General features: G+C 39.7%; 1 protein-coding gene across 4 annotated transcripts in view; it reads left to right on the forward strand.

Annotated features, from left to right (window-relative positions):
• The window catches only part of LOC145412220 (uncharacterized), a 232,477-nt gene that overhangs the window by 113,904 nt on the left and 94,420 nt on the right, over nucleotides 1-24,153 (forward strand). Inside the window, exons 10-11 of one of the 4 annotated variants that reach the window (XM_080282150.1) lie at nucleotides 6,630-6,704; nucleotides 8,593-10,547. The exons of 1 other annotated variant lie outside the window; for it this stretch is intronic. In XM_080282150.1, coding sequence (XP_080138276.1) covers nucleotides 6,630-6,704; nucleotides 8,593-8,748 — 231 coding nt within the window. In that variant the 3' untranslated portion in view covers nucleotides 8,749-10,547. Of the gene's footprint in view, nucleotides 1-6,629; nucleotides 6,705-8,592; nucleotides 10,548-24,153 lie in introns of those variants that run through there. 2 more of the 4 variants (XR_013899542.1, XM_080282151.1) reach the window with 2 other exon arrangements.

Genomic DNA, 24,153 nt, shown 5'->3' on the forward strand with positions numbered 1-24,153 from the left:
TCGCTCGTGGCCATGCCTAACCACACATAGTTACACCCATTATCTCGACCCAGACAGAAAATACAATCTTTTTCCTCCCTTGCAAAACACTAACAACCACCCTGTTTACGAGACAGCAATATATATTGCGAAAATAACAAGGTAAAATGATAAAGATGAACGTAAAATGATAGAGAAAGATGAACATGTTATGACGGAAGAAGTACGTTTTCCCCGTCTGTAAATGTATTTATTTCTGCTTTGTATCTGTATTCGTAATAATTAGACTTAATGTTAGTTCTGAAACTGCATTACGATTCTATTTTTAGCCATTCTCGTGGTGTGGGAGCTGGAAGTTGTGACAACTTCCTTATTGCTAATCGGACTGACCCTCCACTTTATTCTCCCGTGGCAGAGTCTAGCCTTGGAGGACGTGCAGTTTTCTCATTTAGGACTGAAAATTCAACTCTTTCGCTCCCTTTTCCAAGCTTGGGCACAACGATCATGTAAAAAATAACACGAAACTACCATAAACATATATCAAAAAGGTGAAAATGTATTCATAACATTTTTTTTTTTTTCCAGCCATTCCTAACAGATTATGTACTGAAATCATTCGATATCACAGTATTGCACTTCTAAGTTAAATATGTACTGTTCTGGTATGTACTTGTAAGTTAAAGCACTGGTACCAGTTAACCTGATTTATATGATTACCTATGATCGGCATCAGAATGTTTCCTTGTGTTTACGTACAGTATTTGTGTGTTGAAGTTTTGCTCTGGAGTACTGTATTTGTGAGTTATAACATTAAATAAACCTTCTAACCACTTAAAGTGCTTTCTAGTGATTACCAGTGACAGATAACAGCAAAACAACACATTTGGGGGGTCTAGGGAGCAAAATACGGAGTAGTTTAAATATACGCGATTTCGCACCTAACACGGCACGGTAGGAACGAAACCCACGTGTTCCGTGTGAGTTACCTGTATTATTTACTAATAATAATAATTTAAAAAATATTAAAATACATTATCTCTGTTGAAGCATTTTAAGAAATGCTACTACCCTCCGTCCCTCTCGCCTCCCCCAGCAATCCAGAACCCTCGTGACCGCCCGTGCCTCCCCCATCCCTTGTTCAGACATAGGGGAAACTCCCAAGACCACATGTCCCTTGGATTGCGCAGTGTGTAATCCACAGGACAGGTGCGCAAGGCAGGTACGCAAACGCAATTTAGTTGTGTAAGCTCAAATAATTTTGTGCTTGTGCACCTGCCTTTTGATGTGCAAAAAGCGCAATATTGTGCATGGTCTTGTGCAGCGCGCAATGTGCAAACGATATTCACCAGAGCGCAACGGTGCACAGTTGCGCTTTGCGCAAGTGTTTGCGCACCTGCCCAGCACGTATTTAGCTACATATTAGTGGTTTGAGAGAATATTTAGCGCTATTTGTGTTTAGTGGTTATATATGCAATTATGTATTGGGAGTTTGGATAAATGATAATACTGGTTCAAATATTGAGGTGTTTTTTTTTTTAAGTCAGTGGAAGTAAGTGAAAATTCATGTATCAGTTTTTCATATACTGTATCAGAGGCAGTTTTTTTTTTTGCAAGGGTGGGGGGTGGGGGGTTGGGGTGGCAGCCTAGTGTTCAACATGCATTTTTTTTAGTGCTACTCACCTTTATTTTGGTAGACACTCAAAATATTGGGGAGGGGGGGGGGGACATACTCTGATATCCGGCAGTGTTGTGTACCAGTGGAGTGTTTGGTTAGCATGTATGTCAGGTACTGAAGACAAGTTGGAGATGCATTCCAAACCCAAACTCTCATATACCTTACTTAATCAATAGAGACTGACACAGAAACATCGTAGGTAATGTTATGATCCTCATAAGCAATACTATTGCAAAAAAATGGCATATCAGACAGCACATGCAGGAGGGAAGAGTGGTGGGACATGTGGTGTTGAGTTGCTTCAGGGGTCAACTGATAGTGATAGCCAGGCAGGCAGGTGGTAGTGTGCCAAGTGGGGGTGGGGGAGGGAAGGGGGATGGGGAGGGAGACAAGTGGGGGTGGGGGAGGGGGGTGGGACAGGCAATGAGACAAGAAAGCCAAACAGCTCCCCCCCCCTCTCTCTCTGGAGACAAGAAAGCAAAACAGCCCCCCCCCTCTCTCTCTCTCACACACACACACACACACACACGGGAGACAAGTGGGGGTGGGGGAGGGGAGGGTGGGAGGATAGAGACAACCAGGAATTGGGGAGGGTACGGGGACAGGGAGGGAGACATGCCTGGCAGTACTGAGTGTGGTGGGGAATGGAGGAGGGACTGGGGGAGGAGGGAATAAGAGAGGGGATGGAGGGAGGATGGGAGGGCCAGGAGCACCTTAATTCAAACCTAGGGAGAAGTGGGGTGTTGGGCTGGTGAGGCGACAGACATTCAAATTGTTTGGATTGCTGGAATGTTCCCCTATTTCTTGTGTTCAGCCTATCGATGCACCGGATAACGGGGTATGGTTGTACAGAAAACTATATTAGTACGATTTGTTTCTAGAGATGTATGGTTTGCGTCCACAGATGTCCATGAAATCTGGGGGGTTGGGGTCTGTTATTCTGGGAAGTTGAGAGGTGATGTCACTGAGCATCAGTCTTCTCCACCTGTGTGCTAACCTTAGAAGGGTGTGTTGGATGTGTTCTTTCCCCCCTGTCCTTATTCATACGAAACTGCAATTTTGCGTGTTTGCCCCATTGTTTATAGCATTCTAATGACACTTATGCATTAGCCTCGTCTGATGTAAATACTTCCCATCAGATTTATTATTTGTTTAGTACTCGATGTAGTGCTGCTGTCGGGTGTCTGTCCCTTCCTTTCCTCCATCCTTCTTTCCTTCCATCCTCTTCTGTCTTTCCTTCATTCTTTCCTTGTCCTTCTGCCAGCAGGTGACTTTACATTCCCTCTTCTGTCTTTCTTTCCTTCATTCTTTCCCCTTCCTTCTGCCTGTGGGTGACTCTACACTGAGTGACAAGCCAAATGGTTTCCCGTACACCAGGAAACCATTTACTACGGTGGGTGGTAACCATATAACCATATTTTGGCGCCTGGTGGTTTAGTGGGTAATTATTGCACTCCAATCGGATTGAGCCGGTGAAGGTTTATATCCAAGGGGTGGTTGGGGTTGATTGCTCATGTATTGCCACTCAGGGATGAGTGAGGCTGGTCACTCTCATCTTAAATGTCGGGACCAACTGCCTAGCCCCGGGCTTCTACACTCCTCATGGGGCAATGTAGGATTGGATGATGGATGGATAGTACAGAATTGGTCCAATACAGCAATGTCATCTGATCGAAGAACAGCACTGGTCTAATTACAGTACTGGATGAGAGGCCACTGTATTACTGTATTGTACCCTCATTTCAGCTAGCCTTCTTCAGTTTTATACACATACACATTAACAGGTCTTGGGTTAAGTTCTATGCTGTGAACACACATGCGAGTGTGAGAGGGAGAGCGAGATTACTTTCTTGCATCTCAAGATACAGTATTTTGTTTTGTATACATTGGTATTGAAAAATTGGACAGAAGGGAGGGAATTACAGTACAGTCCCAGATATCTTATATCCAGATAATGGAATCACTGTATCAGATAGCTGGGAAAATTTGCTGACTGGCAGATATATAGATAAAAATATAATGGTGCATGCCACTTGGTGTGCCTGCCCCTGCACTGGATAGTCATGTGTCATGTGAGACTGGGTGAAGTTTGGCAGTGTGAAGTGAAAGCATTTCCAGTCATGGTCATTTCCCAGTTAATCCTCTTCCTAGCCCTCCTCCCCCCTCTTTCCTCTCCTCAAGTTTGGTCACCCTCCATACTTGCACAGATCACAATTCTGCTTACTGCCACCAGTCAGCAGACAAGCACTCTTGTTGTTGTGTTGCCATGTCACGATAGATGGTGATTTCTACACTCTGTGATGCATAGTGTGGAAACAAATCTTAAAGTGCATTGTGATCACCTTGAAGCAGAAGCTGGACAAGACTTGAAAAAGGTGAACATTATAGGACAGTGATAGAGTTTAATGTAGGAAATATCACAGTTTATTATATCAAGTCCCAGGGACTCAAGCTCAAGGAGTTTTTCGTGAAAAGCAAGACAAATATATGTTGGAAAAAGGCATACTCTTTGTCGGCCGAAAATGTGTGGTGTAGGCACAGTTTCCTATGTAGCGAGCCTACTCTTACATCAGCTGTATACCATATATGGCCACAGCCCACCTATTTCTTCCTCACCTGACTGCTGCCACTCCACCCCTCACTGGCCTCTCATCTGTTCTGCAAATAATAAAATAAATGCATAGGAATTACAGGTACAGTAGTTTTGTAACAAAATAAGCTGTAATGTCTGTCAACTAGGTTTTGCTTTCATATGTCAGTGCAAATGCATTTTAACCCTTTGGTGTTAATGAGTGCAGTGCAAATTTCATGCACTAATTACCATTTGACGGAGCCTCCTTCTGCACACATTGCAACCGCTCGTTACCATTCGATGCCAGTTGCGTCGAATGAAATGGCCCCTGTTATTTTGGTTATGGAATGATTTTGAGTCCATTTCTGGATGAGAAGAGAGCACTACTTGCATTCCCATGTATCCCTCCGCCGCGCTCAACCCACTCCACACCCAGTGTCACCCCTCTTCCCCAGTCAAAATGTGCTACGAGCCTTGCTTGAACATAAAATAATATCCTTTCGCGCATCGTAAAATCAGCCCTAAATGACCTACAGTAATTCTTTATACACTAAAATGTATAATAATAATAACAACAATAATAATAATAATAATAATACTGTAATAATCTGGTCTTTTGTTTTTCAAAGCACCAGTTCTTCCTTCGGGAATTTACTAGCACTCATTGCACATACATTATTTTTACAATTACAAGAATTGTGACATCTCTCATACATAATACAAGCTACATCATATATACGTGAAAATGACCATAATTAAACCCTATATTCGTCCATCAAAGTACGTCTCTCCAGGTCATAGCATTTTGAAAAAAGAAAGGCTTTCAGCTGTCTCAAATGATTCAACAGAAGAGAGTTGTCTTATGGACAGTGGCAGTCTGTTATATAATCTAGGGCTCTATACACAAAAGAACAATTAGAGAAAGATGACTGGTGGATGGCTTCAGGCTCGTTAAGACACAAGGAGTCATCTTCACTGCATAACATTGCACCCGGGCGTGCCGATGGGAGTTTTAACAATTCAGCAAGATACTTCGTTTCACCAAACTTAAGAACCTTGACAGTTTAAATTCATTTCTAGCCTTAACTGGTAACCAGTGCAACTCATTTAGGAATGGGGTAGTCAAATAAATTCCCTATACCTTTTTCTCAGTGTTTACCTTGAAAATTATATTTCTACAGGAAAAAAAAAAAAAAAAAAAAAAAAAAAAAAAAATTAAGGCATAATTTACATTCGGCTGATCTTATTTTACAACACCATCATCAAGTACATTTATTCAGGTATGGTTAAAAAATATATATACAGGTATATATATATATATATATTGAAGCATATGTAAGGGTGTGAGGATACATTGTGTATGAACTATCAAGTCCTCAGGAGCAGTGCGGTGACAGGGGGGGATCTCTCAGTGTGTGGCCCTGGGTGCCCGGGACTGTGTCCCAGGTGCTCGCTCGCGGTTTTACGCAGCCTCCATTGATTGGTAACAAAAGGGTTAAGATGAATTTATACATTCATGAGATGTATAAATTTTTAGAACGCATTCGCACTAGCGGAGTAGAGAAAATCTAGTTGATGGAAATGAATATTTGTGTTGTCAGACAAAATTACTGAGCTTGCATGTTCTATGTATTTATTATATTTTCTGCAAAACAGCTGAGTTACAAGTGAGGGGTGGAGTGTTGGTGGTCAGGTGAGGAAGAAATGGGCAGTCCTCAGCCATACACATAGCTGTTATGAGTACAGGGGTCATAATAATTCTACAGTACAGTGCAACACTTCTTTCTAAACCACCAGTTAACCAATAACTTCTCAAGATTTATTTCTTTATTTTTCCTTGTTTTAGTGAACAAAATAACGAATAATATTTAACAAAATGAACTTGCGCACTTTGCACTATTGCAAGACACTGCAAGCAAATGTGTTACAGCTATGGGGTGTGTTTAAGAGGAGGTAATGTTTCAAATGGAATCTGTTAGTGTGGCCCAAGATATGAGTGGTGAGTACTGTATATACTGCTATGATATAAACTGTGTATAAAAGTATATGTCAGTTATCTGGGAAAAATTGTTAACTGGAAAGGTAAATTCCTTAAGCTTCCTGGGTAATGGGGATTTTACTGTAGTCATCAGCTGGAAGATAAAAACTAAGTACACTATTTGTAATTTGTGTAAAATTGTACAGTATTGTGCACATAGCACAAGTACTCACGACTTCTGAAGAACTGTGCGGTACAGTATCGTGGAGTGTCTGGTGGTCTGCCAGCCATTGTGGGAGGCATGAGGTTTTAGAGGTGAGATGTGAGTGTGCTGGGGTGCATGTTGTAACACAAATTGATCCCTAAAGCAGCCTTTCTTTCTGACACTGACGCTGTTTCTCACGGTCTGGGGTGGAACTCACCAGACCACCAACCATGCTAGTTCCACCAATCGCACCCCTGGCAGAGCAGAGGAGAAAGATGAACAAGACACCAGCAAGGTGAATATTTCACTCTTGTTAAACATTTTGCATTTATTTTCTCTCCTTGACATAAGGTCTCGAGTTTGTATTTGAAGTATGTTAGTATGATTTTAAATTATTTATTTTGTCCAATTTAATTCTTTTCAGGGGTGGGATTTTTTTTTTTTTTTTTTTTTTTTTTTTTTTTTTTTTCATTGGTTCTTTTTATTTGACATTGGTTAGAATCTTCTGCAAGCATATACTACTCCTTTTGAATGTACTGTACGAAGAGCGTTGTTTGAAGAGAAATGTATGAAGCGGAGTAAATAAACCTTACAGTATTCTCTGAAAACACTTGATTGTATATATGTACTGTATAAGGGAATTGATTTAATATTAAAATTTTTCTGCTTAAGTACTGTACATTACTTTGAATTTGTTGCAAGTGCATGCTGCTCTTAGATTATAGTAAACTTTTACTTTCTAGGACTGGTTCTGAGTTCTTAATTTCTGGTATCTTAAAAGAAAATTTAATTATAATATGCAGCCTTCTTCAGGGCTGCCTTGTTTATATTCATTCTGAGTGCATTTCATTTGTTTTCGTAGAACATTTAATTTAATGTACCATTAAGTGTTTTTCAGATTTTGAAAATTATCACCTGTTCTTTAGCAAGGCACAACATCAGGCACGATATCAGTAACCACTAATTTTCTTTATATTCCTGAACAAGGACATATTTGATATTACTGTATTGAAGAGTTATGGAGGATGACCCCCTGTAAGTTTAGATGTGCTCTCTGACAGATAGGGTGTATCATTGGGACAGGCTACATTTATTAGGCGCTGGACACGTGCATGAGGCCCAGTTGCCATGCACATGCTTGAATAATGTACTGTACTCCGTTTCTGATGTATCACCGTGATTGAATTTTTCAAGCCGTTCAATAGGATGTTTTTTGCATGAACCATCCCAACAGCTTTAAACACTGTGAACTTTTTATTTAAATATGAAGTGATCAGTACCTGAAAATATTTTAGTGTGAAGAGTATAAAGAAAATTTTGATTCACCAAACTTAAAATGGATGTATAATACAGTACTTATTATCAAGTAACAATAGTGATTAGTGAAGCATAGGCACTGCTGGATACTGGATTTAAAATGACTACATTTGGGATGTTTTTCAAATAACATTTTTGCACTGTTATATATTAACTGATTTGAGGAAATGTCCCCGATTAAAGTGGCTTTTCATCCTTACTGGCCAGACCAGTTACATAATTATTGCATCAGTGTATGAGGTGGTTGACAGTTGATTTATATGTGTATATACTGTATACATATACAGTATATCAGCAGACAGTTGATAAAACGAGATGTTTATATATGAAAATCTTTAACTAGTTGAACGAAAGAATTACCGTACAGTACTTTACTAACTCACATGGGTCATTCTGCCCAGTTGAGATTGTGCCTTTTGTTAAGGTAACACTTATGTTACTTTGACAGCACGTTATTTACTGCCGATTGTGTTTGGGAAATTATGGTACATAGATTTTTATAATCATTATTTTTATTATTCAGCAGTTTTATCACGTCATATTAATGTGGGGTGCAGATTTATGGGGTGCAGATTTTATGGAAAGCATTCTCCTAATCGGATGAGTAAGGAAAGGAGGAGGATGCTTGTGCTGGTGTATCCAGATGTTTCTGGCTGCAGGTACGACTTAATATCTTGAAGTTCTTTAATATTGGTCAGACTGACCCTTTGAAAGACTTCAAGCATATGGCAGAGGTGGATATAAGGATCCTTTTCTGACAGCCAAATGTCAGTTGAAGGAATATAGCATCATTTTTGCGTGTTCATTACTTCACGTCTGAAACTTCATTACGTTGCATTTTTTTTTTTTCAAACCCACTCACTTAGGACCCCAACACCTTCCTGGAAAACTTCAACCGCGGGCGTAACTTTGAGCAGGAAGGGCTAGACTACGCTGGCCAAAGAGGCCGAGATCCAGGTCGCAGCCGCTGGGGACGCAATGACCACGATGACTACGGCCCGGCCAAGAGGGCTCGCTACTAAGCCAGGCAGTGTGTCATGGGCATCCGCCCCGACCATGCCAGCCACCTAGGGGCAGGCAGACTAGGACTGCCCAGGGCCATTATTCATAATCAACACACACACACACATACACACACACACACACACACACACACATACACACACACACACACACTAGCCTGTGGGCATCATTTGCCACCACAGTAGTATTACCAGGCTTGCAGGAGATTGTGACCCTGTAAGTGCCAGAGAGCAGGGTAACTTCACCCTTAAGGTACAATATAAATTTAATATTACTACACACTTCATTATTAGTTTTATAACAATATAATGGAGTTTTTCAAGGTTTAGATTGGATAATAGGGTGTAGATTTTCATTAGTATGAAAAGTATTCAATTCTGGGGTTCTTTATATCGACCCTAGTAGTATATTGTAGCAAGTAAGTTAATGTGCAAGTGTTTTATGTCCAGTGACATTACCTGTATTGATGATGGGTATTTTATTTTACGTAAATTTAGGATTGGGTATTAAATTGAGTCATGAAGTTCATAATATTTATGAAAAGTACATTCTAATAGAATGTATTGGTAATCCAGTGTGAGCTGGAAATCAGCTCACTGCTGGATTGCTGTTAATAAATTAATTTTGCTTTTGGCATACATTGTTTCTGAAAATGATCATTGAGAAATTATCACACATGTATTACAATAGCACAGATACTATCTAGATTACATGTAAATCATGCCTACATTAACAAAAATACTTCAAAGGATTTCAAAGAATCTTCTGCATTCTTTAATAGTACTATTAACCGTTCTGGAATTGGAATTAGCTTATACAGAGGTTTGTAAATTGTAGCTGATAATGAAGATTCAGTATCATAATCACTAATAGGTAGAAGTTACTGTATTGTTATTTTTGTACATTAGGTATACAGTTTCACCTCACAGTTCCCCAGTAATTCCTTTTTAGTTGTACTGAAGTCATTCTTGTTGAAGAAAAAAATGCCATACATGCATTGCTTGTCTGGCAGATTTTTTAATGTTCGATAGAGTGCACAACAAGCTAGAAAAGCAGATGTTGGGAACTTCAGTGATGATGTAGCATTTATTTAAGGGAAGAGTTTATGTATGTACTGTTCACTTGGGCTTGTCGCAGAATTTCATCAATAAAACGTAGCTACAAATAAAGTTCATCTTTTCCATCACTAGTTGGTTCATATAACAAATAAGTTGTTTTTACTCTGACAAGTAATTTTACAAGGAAATGTATATTCAAGAAATTGCTCTGGGTTGAGGGAAGATTATCAGTTTATATGAAGTCACTGATGTTAGACGTGCAACTGAGAAGTGTTTATTTGTTAGCTTTTAACCCTCACAGACTCCTATGGCTCCCTTGACTGACAAAAATCATTTAACGTGCTGAAAAACACTTGAGCTGACCCAGTCATGAGTTATTGGTATATAACCTTCAAAGCTCATATGACTCGCTTGTAGCTGAGTAGTGTAACATGAACTGGATTAAGATACTGGAATTTATTGTTCCAGTCATGAGAGAGTAGAAAGAGTAATGGGATTTTAGTTTATTGATTTAGAATTTCTTTTAGAAATGATCATGCATTGGCATCACTTTTATGTTAATCGGTCCGCATTAATTTTTTTATGGCCAGTCCTTCTCTGGTTAACATTGCCCATCATTCATTGACACTAGCTGGGGGAGGGTTTTTTTTTTTTTTTTTTTTATAAATAAATCAGACATTCCAATCTTAAACTGTGTTTCGAACATGGCTGCTATACATAGACTCTTATCTGCCACCATTGTGCAAATACTTGACCAAAAATTCACCCCCCCCCCCTCTTGTTTTTTCAAGAATTTTCCTAGGAGTGCTTGCTTACTGTTCATAAATGTCATTACCTGGCCAAATAAATAAGTCTTTCTGCTTCACAAAAGCAAACTGAGAGGCATTAGGTGCCCATGTTCAATTGTAGTGAGTGTTTTGAAGACACTTTGGTTTTATCAGGAGCCATTCTTTGCTGACTAGCACTGGAATGATAGCCATAACTATCGTGTAGACAAGAGGTTGCGTCACTCTGAACCAGTGTGCCATAGTTATGCTAAATGTAATTGATGTATTACGGTTCTGAATGGCAGTTTATTTTGTGTATATATATATATATATATATATATATATATGTATGTATGTATATGTATATTTTATATACCGGTTATATATATATATATATATATATATATATATATATATATATATATATATATATATATATATATATATATATACAGTATATATATATATATATATATATATATATATATATATATATAAAGTACTGCCATGTAGACTTGGTGTGTTGACAATATTGACATCATGTTTTATGATTATCTGCCATACTTTGTGGTGGCAGCGTGTAATGTTGTTGGTGGTTATGAACTTGGTATAGGTTGGTTTTGGACATGGTTAAGGTGAAAGTGCCACCAAGAGCAACCTCAGGATTTGTCAGTAAATTTTCAAATAACTTCTGTAGTAATGTCTTTGTTTAGTGTTAATTCACCTGACATTTTGTCGTCGGGCAACCTAACCCAAAAGTAAAGTGAAGGATGCGTGTACAGACTCTTCATTTGTTAAGATGCTTATATTATTGGTGTTAGACTTAACTGATTTGTTATCAAGTAATGAGATATTCTTGTGTTCTTACATGCTTTTGCCCCTTCAGATGGAGTACATCATTTGCATCTTATTCTTGCAGCCACAAGGTGATTTTATTCAGCTTATAAGAGAACATCTTGTCAGTGAAGGCATTATTAAAGGCTGTATCAGTTAAAAAACAGTAAGTTGAGTAAAACAGTCTGGAGATTGCAAGAGTATATTAAGAAGTATGTCCAGGTTGAAAGGATTAATGGAGAATTTTCTTATGTATTATCCTAAAGATTAAACATGGAAGTTTAAGTAAGAAAGATCTCTTTGTTTTGAATTTAGATTCCCCTATAGTATATTATATGCAGTTAAAAATCCAGCATGGCCTGTGGTTGTCAAGACCTTTTGAAGCTTGGAGCATTGGTCACACTCGTGTTGTATGAAAGATGTCATTTGGCCTAAATGTTAAATATGGGTCTATGAACTTGTGCACCAGACAGTTTGCAATTGAATTTTTGGCAGACTGATACATTGACACTAAAGTATCAGTACCATTGACATTGACTATTTGGCACCATGATGTTTTGGCTCAGAATTTTGTATATATTGTAATGATATTTTGGTGGCATAATGTTTTTGTCACGGCTTTTGGCAAAATGCATTTTTGGTGTCAGGGATTGTTGAATCAAAATTCTCTGCATTAATAATTTTAGCCCTGACATGTTGTTATATCTAAACCTTGTCTACCTCATCATTAACTGTATCTTACTTACCACTTGAACTTCCTGATTGAACAGTCATTGTTTATAATGAGCTCTTTTAAACTTCTTGATGCACACTCATTGACTCTGCATCTGTCTCCTGGTATATTATAAAGTCGTCTTGATTCACCACTAATTCTTCCAGGTTCAGCACACATTGTCTAATTCACCATCCATTTTCCTTGATAGCTCCTCACCACCTGTCCTCCATCTATTGCAACTCATTTATACAGTGACTGTTTGCATGTTTTTATCCACCACTCAGTCTCCTTCAGTCCCCTTTATAATGGTGAAAAGTTAACTACCAGCTGTGGCAGGGAAATGTTGATCAGTATGAAGTACATGACAGAAGAGTATAAAGAAGTATACTCAGATGTTCAAGGAGGAAAGAGAAATGTAAATGAACATAATGCTGGCAGATTGTTGTCAAACAATTTCACATGATAGTACCATTCTTTCTAATACACTAATCCATTTCTACTTATACATTTCTAAGTCTTATGACTTGTCTGATGATTAAGAGAAGGTTTTCATCATGAAAGGGGTATGTGGTGGTGATCATGGAGCATGAACAGTGTACCAGGAAATGTGGTGACAAGTTAATGAGGAAGACATGGTACTGTATGTGGTGCATCAGAAAGGATTAATGAATATAGGACAAGAATGACTAGAAACTCGTTTTGCCCCAGGACAGCATTATGTGAGCAATAAACCTCAATTACCCTTTGGGTAGGAATCCTTTCATCTTCCTGGGAAAGTAAATGGTAACTCAAGAACAATGAAATTATACCAGAAAGGATATATGATGAGCCAGGAGATATGGTGCCGAGGTAAAGTGATAAATTAGGAAGAGGCATAAATTCACAGCATCAAAGCTGCTATAATGCTGATAGTTCTTGATTAACTAGATTTCGGGTAATGAAAATTGGTTTCATGGTGCCGAATAATAATAGTTGTGCAAAATATTGGTAGTGAAATTTGATGGTCTAAGAAATTCACAGTGCCCAAGCTATATGGTGCCCAAAAGTCATGGTGCTAAAGTTTGATGGTTAAAAAATTATGTATTTCATAATACTTGGTTAAGTTCCATATGTTCATATCAGCTGAAAAAGTCCATTCAGATATTTTGTGAATTCAGATATTTTGTGATTATACATAAAGAATATTGCTTGAGAAAATAGAGGATTGATAACATATCAACATTAAAGGTAAATTGAGAGTTACCCAAGGTGAGAGCAAGAAACAAAAAAGAGAGAGAAGACTCCATATAATACACCTGTGTGATTTGATATGCAGGTAGTGAGCCCTTAGTGCATACAGAAAACTCTAGGTTTTTAAAGCAGTCTTTACGGAGATTAAGGATACTGTGTGTAATTTTTAAAGGAAATAACCACACCGATAAACGTCTTAGGCCCCCCCCCCCACCCCTCGTTTTTTAAATCATGTATGCACGCAGTAATTTTCTGTAACGGATATCATAGTTATATGAATAATATTGAGAACTTCACTTTTGTTTCATTTTCTCTACAGCTTCTATGTACAATTACTACAGGTCACACAACTGGGAATGAATATTAGTTGTTTCAAGAACTGCCTTTTTAGTGTTTACTCAGTTCTAAGTTGCCATATATGTAAAAGAACCTAAAATACTGTAGGCAGATTAAACATCAGATAAAACAAATTATAGAAAATTTATATGGGGCTTAAACTTCTGGATTGTGTTGTTTTAAATCTTTTTTTTACTACCGTATTACTACTGAAGATAATGAATTCTGACTACTACTACTACTAATAGTAGTGGTAGTAGGTTAAGCACAGCACATGTCAGGGGAAATCAAGTTACTAGACATCTAAGAAGTCTTGGTCACCTTTGAAGCAAAAGTAATTGAAGCCATAATTTTATGGTACCTTACTTAAAATTTGTTTTACATGAAACCCAAGGATATATTCATTTTGTTTGTTCATTATTTTCTGTCTGTCTATTTTATAAAAGATGGGATTATGTTTGAATGTTTTACACGCAAAACATTGTATAAAAAAGAACATCTGCATATGATTTAGTTTCACATTATGAGCATAACTCTTTAATTTTAACTGCTAAGGGCATTAGAATCAAGACATATTGTGTGCTTGCATGTTCTTTGAGAACAGTACTGCTGAACTGAAAGCACTAACATTTTCAGTGTACTCCTGCTCTGCACCACCAACCATCATCATCCCAGCCCATTCCTATCCATCCTGCACCTCCACCCCCCACTCCCACCCACTGACCTGAATGGATCTGATGATCCTTAAATCTTTTGAATACAGTAAAATGTGTTTCAGTGTGAATAACACAAAATTATGTTAATTGAATATGATCAGACAAATTTTCTTGAACCCCACCCTGACCATTCCTGGTTACACAAGGACTCAACATGTCTTACAGAATTATTAGCTCATTAGTCTGGCACACGTGAATTGACCTGACTGCTTACTGTGAGTAGCTTGGGCCAGAATAACCCTGCAGTGGACTGTTTGGACCTGTGTCCAAAATAAGCCTGCAATAGCATGCCTGGACCTGCATAGGAAGTCATGATTAAGGATCATTTGCTATTAGATCTTAGGAGTGCAGTGTCGGATTAGTTATTTGTCAGGTAGGAGAGTATAAGCCACATTGAATGTTCATTTAGGTTACTTGATCAGAAGCAGATAGGCAGTTAAAAATATACAGTACTGTGTTGAACTTATCATGAGCAGTCCATTTTGGGTGGGAAGCTGAAAGAAATTATCAGGTACAATGAGAAGTTACTTGTTTGATGTTCATTTATCGTAAGTGCATAGTAAATTACAGAAAAATGCATAATCCAGTTCAGTTGCTACCTGTAAACTAGCATTTCCTGTTCTTTTCCTAATAAGTGTATTGTTATTCAGTTCATATTCCAGTGCTGTAACCAACATTGTGAAGGGTGATGATTTCCTCACATATCACGCAAGAGACGTCAGTATTGAATGTCATGGCCACAGAAATGTCTGATATTTACTCAAAGAGACAATACTCTTATACCATGATTCTTGGAGAGTGAATCACAAGTACAGTAAGACCCCAGGTTACATCAGGGGTTGGTTCCTGAGACGTGACGTAAGTCTATTTTGTATGCAACTTGAGCTTCTGACTACGTCGTACATTTTGAACCTTACGTCAACGCATAGGTTGCGTCAGTGCATATGTGGGCTTTTCGTCCATACATCATAAACTGCGCGTATAATACTCCTATGATTATAGGTGCGTATATGAAATAAACTTTTGAACTTATGATTTTTTATTCAATAAAAAATGTGTTGTATTCCTGGTCCACCACATCCCCCCGTAAGAGCCTTTCATGCATCACGGTTATCACATACTAACACGTGTTTTTGTTGTCATGGCAACGATGGTGGCAGCTGAATTAGGCCGCTGCTTCTTCACTCTTCCATCATCTTCACATTCAAGTCATATGATAAACTTTAAATTATTGCCCTTAAAAAAAAAAAAAAAAAAAAAAAAGCAACAACAATACCTGTAACGTCATTACCAGTACGATAATGTTGGCATTGGTAACATGAAGTTTGACTTTTTTTTTTTTTTTTTTTCTCTTAGAACAGAGTAATTTAATTTTGATTAACTGATGAATATTGAAGATGCTAAAGTCAGTGTAACAATACCTTTTAACATCATCAGCTTGACACGTTACTAAGGTGGTGTTGCGGAAGGCACTGGATCAGGGGAGTCCAGGGATGAAGCCGGGGATGGGGTTGAAGCTGGGGATGTGGTTGTGACACAGTGTTTCTTCATTATTTTATTTTTACTAATTTCCTTGTAGCGGACTGTTGTAATCTCGATATTGACAAGAGTGACGTAACCTGGGACCTTACTGTATCAGTACTTTCAAGGTGACATGACAAGATGACAACCTGACACAGGAAAAATGGCAATTTAATGAAGACATTACTAACTCTTCATTGCAGGATAATTCCTCTTACCACAATATACCAGTAATCCACTGGTAGTGGTTAAAATTAAGTAGAAAAAGTAATCATCATAAAAAAAAGTGTAGGTGGGGGCGCTCACCTTCCACTCACTCGATGTAGTGCTCCTCTTGGGTGTCTTCCCTTTCCTCTCCTCCATCCTTTTCTTTCCTTCCATCCTCTTCTGTCTTTCTTTCCTTCCTTCTTTCCTCGTCTTTCTGCCTCTGGGCGACTTTACACTCCCTCTTCAGTCTTTCTCGCCTTCATTCTTTCCTCTTCCTTCTGCCTGTGGATGACTGTACACTGAGTGACAAGCCAAATGGTTTCTTGTACATCAGGAAACCATTTACTATGCTGGGTGGTAGCCATATAACCAAAGTTTGGCGCCTGGTGATTTAGTGGGTAATTACAGTGCTCCAGTTGGACTGAGCCAGTGAAATTTTATATCCGGGGGGTGGTTGGGGTTTATTGTTCATGTAATGCCACTCAGGAATGAGTGAGGCTGGCCACTCTCATTTTTAATGTCAGGACCAACTTGCCTAGCCCTGGGCTCCTGTGCTCTTCATAGGGCAACGCAGGATTGGGAAAAAAAAAAAAAAGTGTTTGGCCCCACCAGTTCTGAGAATTCATGAAAGGTATATGAAATTATTTAATGTTTTTGAAAATAAAATTTAAAAAACATCGTTGAAGTACTTGTTGTTGATCAAGTCCGGTCTGTCTGGCCAAGCAGATTTATCAACTTCAGGCGAACAACTGCCTCTGCAGGGCCATCTCGTACAGTGACCCAGTGTTCGCTTGCTGTTGAGTACCTTGCAACAGTGAGTTACAGGGAAAAGTGTGGAGGTTTGGTTCCTGGATGAATGCTGCATTGCTCCACCCAGTGTGCAGGGGGATCATAGCAGGCTGTATATCACTCCATTATCTGGTTGCAGCATTGTTAATGATTTTTTGGGTTACAGGAAACCATTAGGTTTGTCACTACGTGTAGAACCTTCGAAAGTGAAGAAAAGAGCAATAAAAAATGACAGGAAGGAAAGGGAGAAATAGGAAGAGAGGAGGGCAGACAAATAGAATGATAAAAATGAAGGAAGAGTAGGCTGCAGTATAACAGGTGAGTGGATGATTGTTGCCACCACCTAGTGTAAGGGTTAAGCAATGTATCAGCATTTTTTATTAAATATTATGTGGTAAGTTATGCTTACAGTTTATAAAAACACCCATCATGAAATGGAGATCTTGTCAAGGTAACAAGGTTTCACTCTTCACTTTGTCAAGTAAATTGACAAAGCTCAACTGAGAAAAACACTTATTAGAATTGTCCAAGTTACAAGGTGTGGGTTTCGCCAAATGCATCAGTGGTGTATGATTTGCCACAAGGGTGTGGGAAGTAATTCTACCTTATGCAGTGTTTGTGATAAGTGGGTCCACAAGAGATGTAGTGTTATGAGAAGTGGACTGCGAGATAATGCTGACTTCACGTGTGGTATGTCGGCGAGAGCACGTGGAGATTTCCAGGTGTGAAAGGATTGATCTTGCTAGTAAGTCTCTTGAGTGTTTGGAAGAGTTTTGTTATTTGGGAGATGTGCTGGAGGTGGGGCTGAAACCAGCTCTGTGGCTAGAGTGATAGTGGTTGGAAGAAGTTCAGGGAGCTGTTGCCTCTCCTGACATTGAGAGGGTTCTTCCTCTGTGATAAGGGATCTTTGTATGCAGCATGTGTTAGGAAGAGTAAAGTGATGGTCTTTGAGAGAGGTGAAGTCAGTGAATGTACAGCGAGGTTGGATGGTGAGGAATTGGAAAATGTGAGTACGTTTAAGTACTTGGGTAGTGTGATGAGTAAGGGTGGAGGTTTGGAGGATGAAATGCTTGAAAGGGTACAGCAGGGAAGAAAGGTTGCTGGTTCTTTGAAAGCAGTGATAAGAAACAGGGAAGTGAGCATGGAAGTGAAAAAGTTACTACATGACAGTATTGTGATACCAACTCTAACGTATGGAAGTGAAGCTTGGACGTTGTTGGAAGGACACAAGTCAAGAGTGAGAGCAGTGGAAATGAGTTATTTAAGAGGAGCCTGTGGAGTCACATGGAGAGACAGGCTGATGAATGAGGATATAAAGAAGCGTTGTGGTTTGGATGTGGATGTGATAGGAAGCGTTATGAGGAACACACTGAGGTGGTTTGGCCATGTGGAGAGGATGGAGGGTGAAAGACTGACGAAGAAAGTGTATGTAAGTGAGGTGGAGGGGGGAAGAGGGAGGGAGAGGCCGAGGATGAGATGGAGGGATGGGGTGGAGAGGTATGAATGAGGGGGGTGTGAGTTGGGAGCAGGGCAATGAAATGGTGGGGGACAGGGCAATGTGGTGGCGATTTGTTTGTGGCCACCCCAAACGGGATTGAGGCATCTGGCAATAGATAGATAGATAGATGTGTTAGGAGTGTGATACTGTATGGTAGTGAGACCTGGGCAGTAAAGGAAGATGACATTCACAAGCTCAGACGTACAGAAAAGACAATGATTAAGTGGATGTGCAGTGCATCCTTGAGTGTAAGGCCTGGGAGGGCTAGGTTTATGATGGAAGAGTTGAAAGGTAGGATGGGACCGGAGTGTATTGGTGTTGTGAATAGGAGAGGTTAATTGAGATGGTTTGGGCATTTGGAGAAGGTGGAGGATGACAATTGGGTGCAGAATGTGAGAAGTGTTAATGTTAAGTGTAGGGCTGCAAGAGGTAGACTGAAAAAGACCTGGAATGAGGTCATTGAGTGTGACCTGAGGGATAAGGGACTGAATAGGGACATTTCCAGAGATTGAGCAGCATGGAGAGCCTCCATCAGGTGACCAAGACCGACTCATGCAAGCATGTTGGAGCCTCTAAGAATTAAACAGAGTTATATATTCCGTATATTATTCAGATTTCATAGCACATGATACTTAGAAATATATCTAGAGTACAGTCCCGTGTTTCGCGCCTAATTGGTTCCTTGAAAAGTAACACAAACCGTGAGACCGCTAAAGTTGGGGCACTTATCCTGTGAGAAATAGGCTAATTGGTTCTGGGTCCCTCGCCAACTCCCCCTAAAACCCATTATGCAATGTAAAATTTACTGATCACACCTGAAAAGAAACAGTTATTAATACAAAGTACATAATAGCCAAAGAAACTCACTTGGAAGGCCAGATTGAGGTGCCTAATGGAAGGAATGGGGGTGTAATTTCTGAGGCAGGTGGTGAGGCTACTGTGCCCCACCACCTCTGGCACCTCCACCCTCCTCTGCCTCTGATGCCTACATCTCTCCCTGCACCCTGCCACCTTTGACACCTCCACCCTCTTCTGCCTCTGCTGCCTCCACCTCTCCACGCAACACATCCATCCTGTGCTGCATCTCTTCTGTCTGCTGCTCGTGCATAAACCCACAGAACTTCTCATCCTTGGGCAGGTTTTACATATTTTCTCCGTGAGTGGAGGGGTTTTCGCTAGAAACCTGGTGTTTGGGAATAATTAAGGCCACCGCTAACCGTGAAACCGCGAGTGATGATGTTGCTAAACTTGGGGCTCCACTGTATCAGTCCATGGCCAGACCTTTAATCCTGTAAGTGGTAGCCGCAAACAAATCTTTTCCATGATGCCCCATCCTCTGCCATTTTGCTGCCCCTCCGTCAGCTCTCACCCTCCTCTCTCATATACCACTTCATTCCATCCCTCCATCTCATCCTAATTCTCCCCTTCCTCGCTCCACCTCACTTACACACACACTCCACATTAGTCTCATGCTGTCCATCCGCTCCACCTGGCCAAGTCTCCTCGGTGTATTTTTTCTAACTTTGTCACATCCACGTCCACACCACAATGCTTCATAACGTCCTCATTTGTCAGTCTCTCTCTCCATGTAACTTCACATGCTTCTCTCAAATGACTCATTTCAACAGCTTTCACTTTTGACTTGTGTCCATCTAACACGGTCGAAGTTAGCTTCGTTTCTATACGTTAGAGTTAGTACTGTATACCAATACTGTCATGCAGCGACTTTTTTTGCTTCCATGCTCACTTCCCTATTTCTTATCAGTATTTTCAGAAATGCAGCAACCTTTCATCCCTGTTGTACCCTTTCAAATATTTCATCCTCTAAACTTCCCTCCTTACTAATCACACTACCCAAGTACTGAAATGCACTCACATTTTCGATTTCCTCATCATACAACCTCCCTATGCATTCAGTGCCTTCACTTCTTTTGAAAACCACAACTTTACTCTTCCCTACATTCACCCTTGGATTCCATCTCTTACACACGCCCTCAAACTCATTCGTCAAGCCTTGCAGTTCCCCTTCATCTTCACTCAACAATGCAGTATCATCTGTAAACAATAGAACAGGAAGTTTCCAAACGCTGTGCTCTCTCATTAGCGCCACTTCAACATCCACTGCTCTGCCTTATATCTCTTTTATAACCTCATTTATATACAGATTGAACAGCCGTGGAGACATGACACATCCCCATTTCAATCTATCATTGAAATAGAAAAATTCACTCGTTTCACCATCCACACACACTCTGGCCTTAGCTCCCTCATACATACTCTTCACAGCATTCAACAGCCTCCCATTTACCGTATATGCCGGTGTATAAGGCCGATCTGTGTATAAGACTACTCCCAATATTTCCATACAAAATGTGGGTTTAGAAGTATACTCTGCATAAGACGAGCCCCAGCTGTAGACATTGGCAGTTTTCTGCCTCAGTAACCCCAGTCCTTTATCACTCTTCCCACTGACCAGCGAAGTGATACTCCTAACATGTTGCTAAGCAACACAGCCTTTGGTTAGGTTTTACTTTAAACCAGCTTCTAATATGGGTTTCACAGGCTGTCTAGGCTGTATGTGCCACCTCCGTTATCAGAATGGGTTATAATTTAATATTCGAGTATAAACTCGTACTGTTAAAAACTTATAAGCATGTTACTGTGAATTTTATAAAATTGGTGAAAGGAAAGTTACATTTTATTAAAGTCATCACATCAAGTGTCAGTGATTAAAAACCTTCAAAATCAATATCATCCACATCATACATCATCAGTTCATAAACTTCATCCTGAACTAAAGTTTGTCGTAAGGATCAAACTCTGAATTCAAAGTTGTAGCTTCAGCATCGGCTTCCTCTTCCTCATCTGCCCACAAAATGTCATCATCTGTGCCATCCACTGAACTGGATATTCCACATTTCTTGAAAGAGTTGATGACTTTTTCCACAGAAATATCATTCCATGCCTTGACATTAAAATCACAGCTCATCTAGACCTGATGTACACATATTCCCATCACTTGTATACTGCTTTTTACCACTGATCATTCACTCATTCCATTGCTCACGGATGCGGTCTTCGAATGGTTTATTCAGACAGACATCAGGTGGTTGTAGGACTGAAGTTAATCCACAAGGAGTAACGGCAATGTCACTGTTGTTTATCACTTCGTAATGAGCCCTGCATCAGATCTGGCAACCCTGCACTCGGTGGTAATTTGTAAACAACCCAACCAGTTGCTACTGACACACGGTGGTATTCATGGCGTGGGCTCAACAGGTTATTCATCTTTCTTATGTCCTCATGGCCGTATCCATGGAGATATTTTTTATAAAAGTTTGCCTTCATATAGAAAACAAGTTGTGTTTGATGATGATGTTAGTAACTTAAACAGGTTTTGACCTATATGTACTATATTCAGGGAAACAAGGGTCAAGATGAGTCTTTGGCAATGTTCCCTATCCTGCCTATGGATCCCATAACCACAGGATGTAGTGGTTAGGATTTTATACCCGGTGTTTAGGACGACCCCCAATTTTGGGCCTTTTTTTATGAGATTCAGGAGTTGCCCTAGACACCAGGAAATACGGTACATCTTATATTTTTAATATTTTCCAAATTCTTTGTCTGTCCACTCTGTCAAATTGTTTCTCCAAATCCATGAAAGTCGCATACTACTTTTTCCCGTGTCTAGAAACTTTTCCACTAAAGACCTTGGGATGAAGATCTGATTTACACAGTCTCTTCCCTTCGTACAACCTCTCTGTGCTTTTTCAACTAATTTCTCTGTTCTTTCCCTAAATCTGTCAATAAGTATCCTGCCATATACATTTTTACTACACTAAGAAGACAAATGCCCTTATGATTACCACACACTTCTATTTCCCCATTTCCTTTATACAAGAGAATGTTTATATTTGAATGCAGTCCTCCTCGACTCTTCCCTTCCTACAACCTCCCTGTTCTTTTCCAACTTATTTCTGTGTTCTTTCCCTAAATCTGTCAGTAAGTATCCTGTCATATACTTACTACGCTGAAAAGACAAATGTCCGTGTGATTACCACACATTTCTTTTTCCCCTTCTCCTTTATAAGGGAGAATGTTTATATTTGACATGCAATCCTCCTTAACTCTGCCTTCCCCCCAGGCCAGTCTGCATCTTCCATATCTATTCTGCAACTCTTACTTCATGTTGCAGCATTTCACCACACACTCCATCAATTCCTGGGGCTTTTCCCATTTTGACTTTCTTCATTGTTTCCACTATTTCCATCCAACTGATCTCTTCCCTTCTCATCTCAGAAATGGAGGCTTAATTCTGAGTTCAGTACAGTATGTCTTTGTCTAACATGGTTAATTTCTTCCACACCCCTACTGCTTTAGAGAAATTTTGTGTTACAGGGACTTTTGAAACCCCTTATTTTCTTCTGCACGCCTGCCCAAAGTCTGCTTTTTCCCTCTTTGTGGTGCAATCTCCCCCCCCCCCCCATTTTAACCTAGAAAGCATTAATATATATATATTTTTTCATTCATTCATCATTCAATCCTATGCCGCCCCATTAGGAGCATAGAAGCCCAAGGCTTGGCAAGTTGTTCCTGACATTTAAGATGAGAGTGACCAGCCTCACTCGTCCCTGAGTGGCATTATATGGTTCAGAAAATTATATGAGAGTATTATTACAGTTAAGAGCCACATTTTATTTACCTTATGGGAGGATAAGAGGAGCAGGCAGAGTGGGGAGGCAGGCGGGAGCAGGGAGTGTCCTGATTGGCTGGGTAGTTCAAAAGCGAGAATGCTGAAGCATGAATGGCCGGGAGGTAGATGATGCCCATTGGCAGGACAACACCCCTATGATTCATGTCATCACTGCCCGCCCGGTTCAAATAACCGTGTTAGCTTCATCAATGGCCGTGTTAGAAGCGATAGTGCTTCCGGAAAATTGTACCTTGTTAGACCATTTTCGTGTTAGTGAAAACCATGGTGGACAAGGATAGACTGTATGTACTGTATATCACATTAGGTGGAATGTTGCTCATCCTTGACCAAGCCATGTTTGGCCTTTGTAATAAATTATAGATTGAGTAATAATATGTACAATGATTACATTGTTGATGGAAATACTGCCAGTACACCACCACCATTCTAAGTTGTTTGTTTTGCCTAATGCTCATACCCCAACCATCCGAGGATGTGCTATGGCTATTGAATAGTATGCTGTAGGAAATCAGACCCCTGCTGTGCAATACTTTTTTGTTTGACTGTACTGGAGATTTTTTTTAATCATTCAAAATACAGTAATTGTGTCCACACTTCTATATTGAAGATACATACATAGACAGGATAATTTTGTCAGTACAGTATAGTTTTTACATGTTACCACCCATTATGGGATTATGGCTTCTGGCTGTAAATAGATAGATAGATTTTTACATTGAATGAAAATCACTGAACAAATTCCATATTAGACCGTATTTTGACCTAAGATAGACGAGGTAAGGTTTATATAGTTAACTGAATATACACTTCCGTCTGTCTGGCACCCTGTAAATTGGAAAATCCATATTGCCAACTAGTTTTTCAGTTCTTTGACTTACTGAAATGTAAGTAGTCAAAAGTTCTGCTAATGTTTGCCCCCCCTCCCCTCTTTTTCCCCATTTTTGATTTCCTGCCACCTGAGCCCTTCAGCTATTTTACAGAATATGGATTTGAAATTTGCAGAATTGGAGAGTAAA

This window comes from Coenobita brevimanus, chromosome 92 (assembly GCF_032717465.1).
Source record: "Coenobita brevimanus isolate Jiangsu-jjx chromosome 92, ASM3271746v2, whole genome shotgun sequence".
NCBI classification, from domain to species: Eukaryota; Metazoa; Arthropoda; class Malacostraca; order Decapoda; family Coenobitidae; genus Coenobita; species Coenobita brevimanus.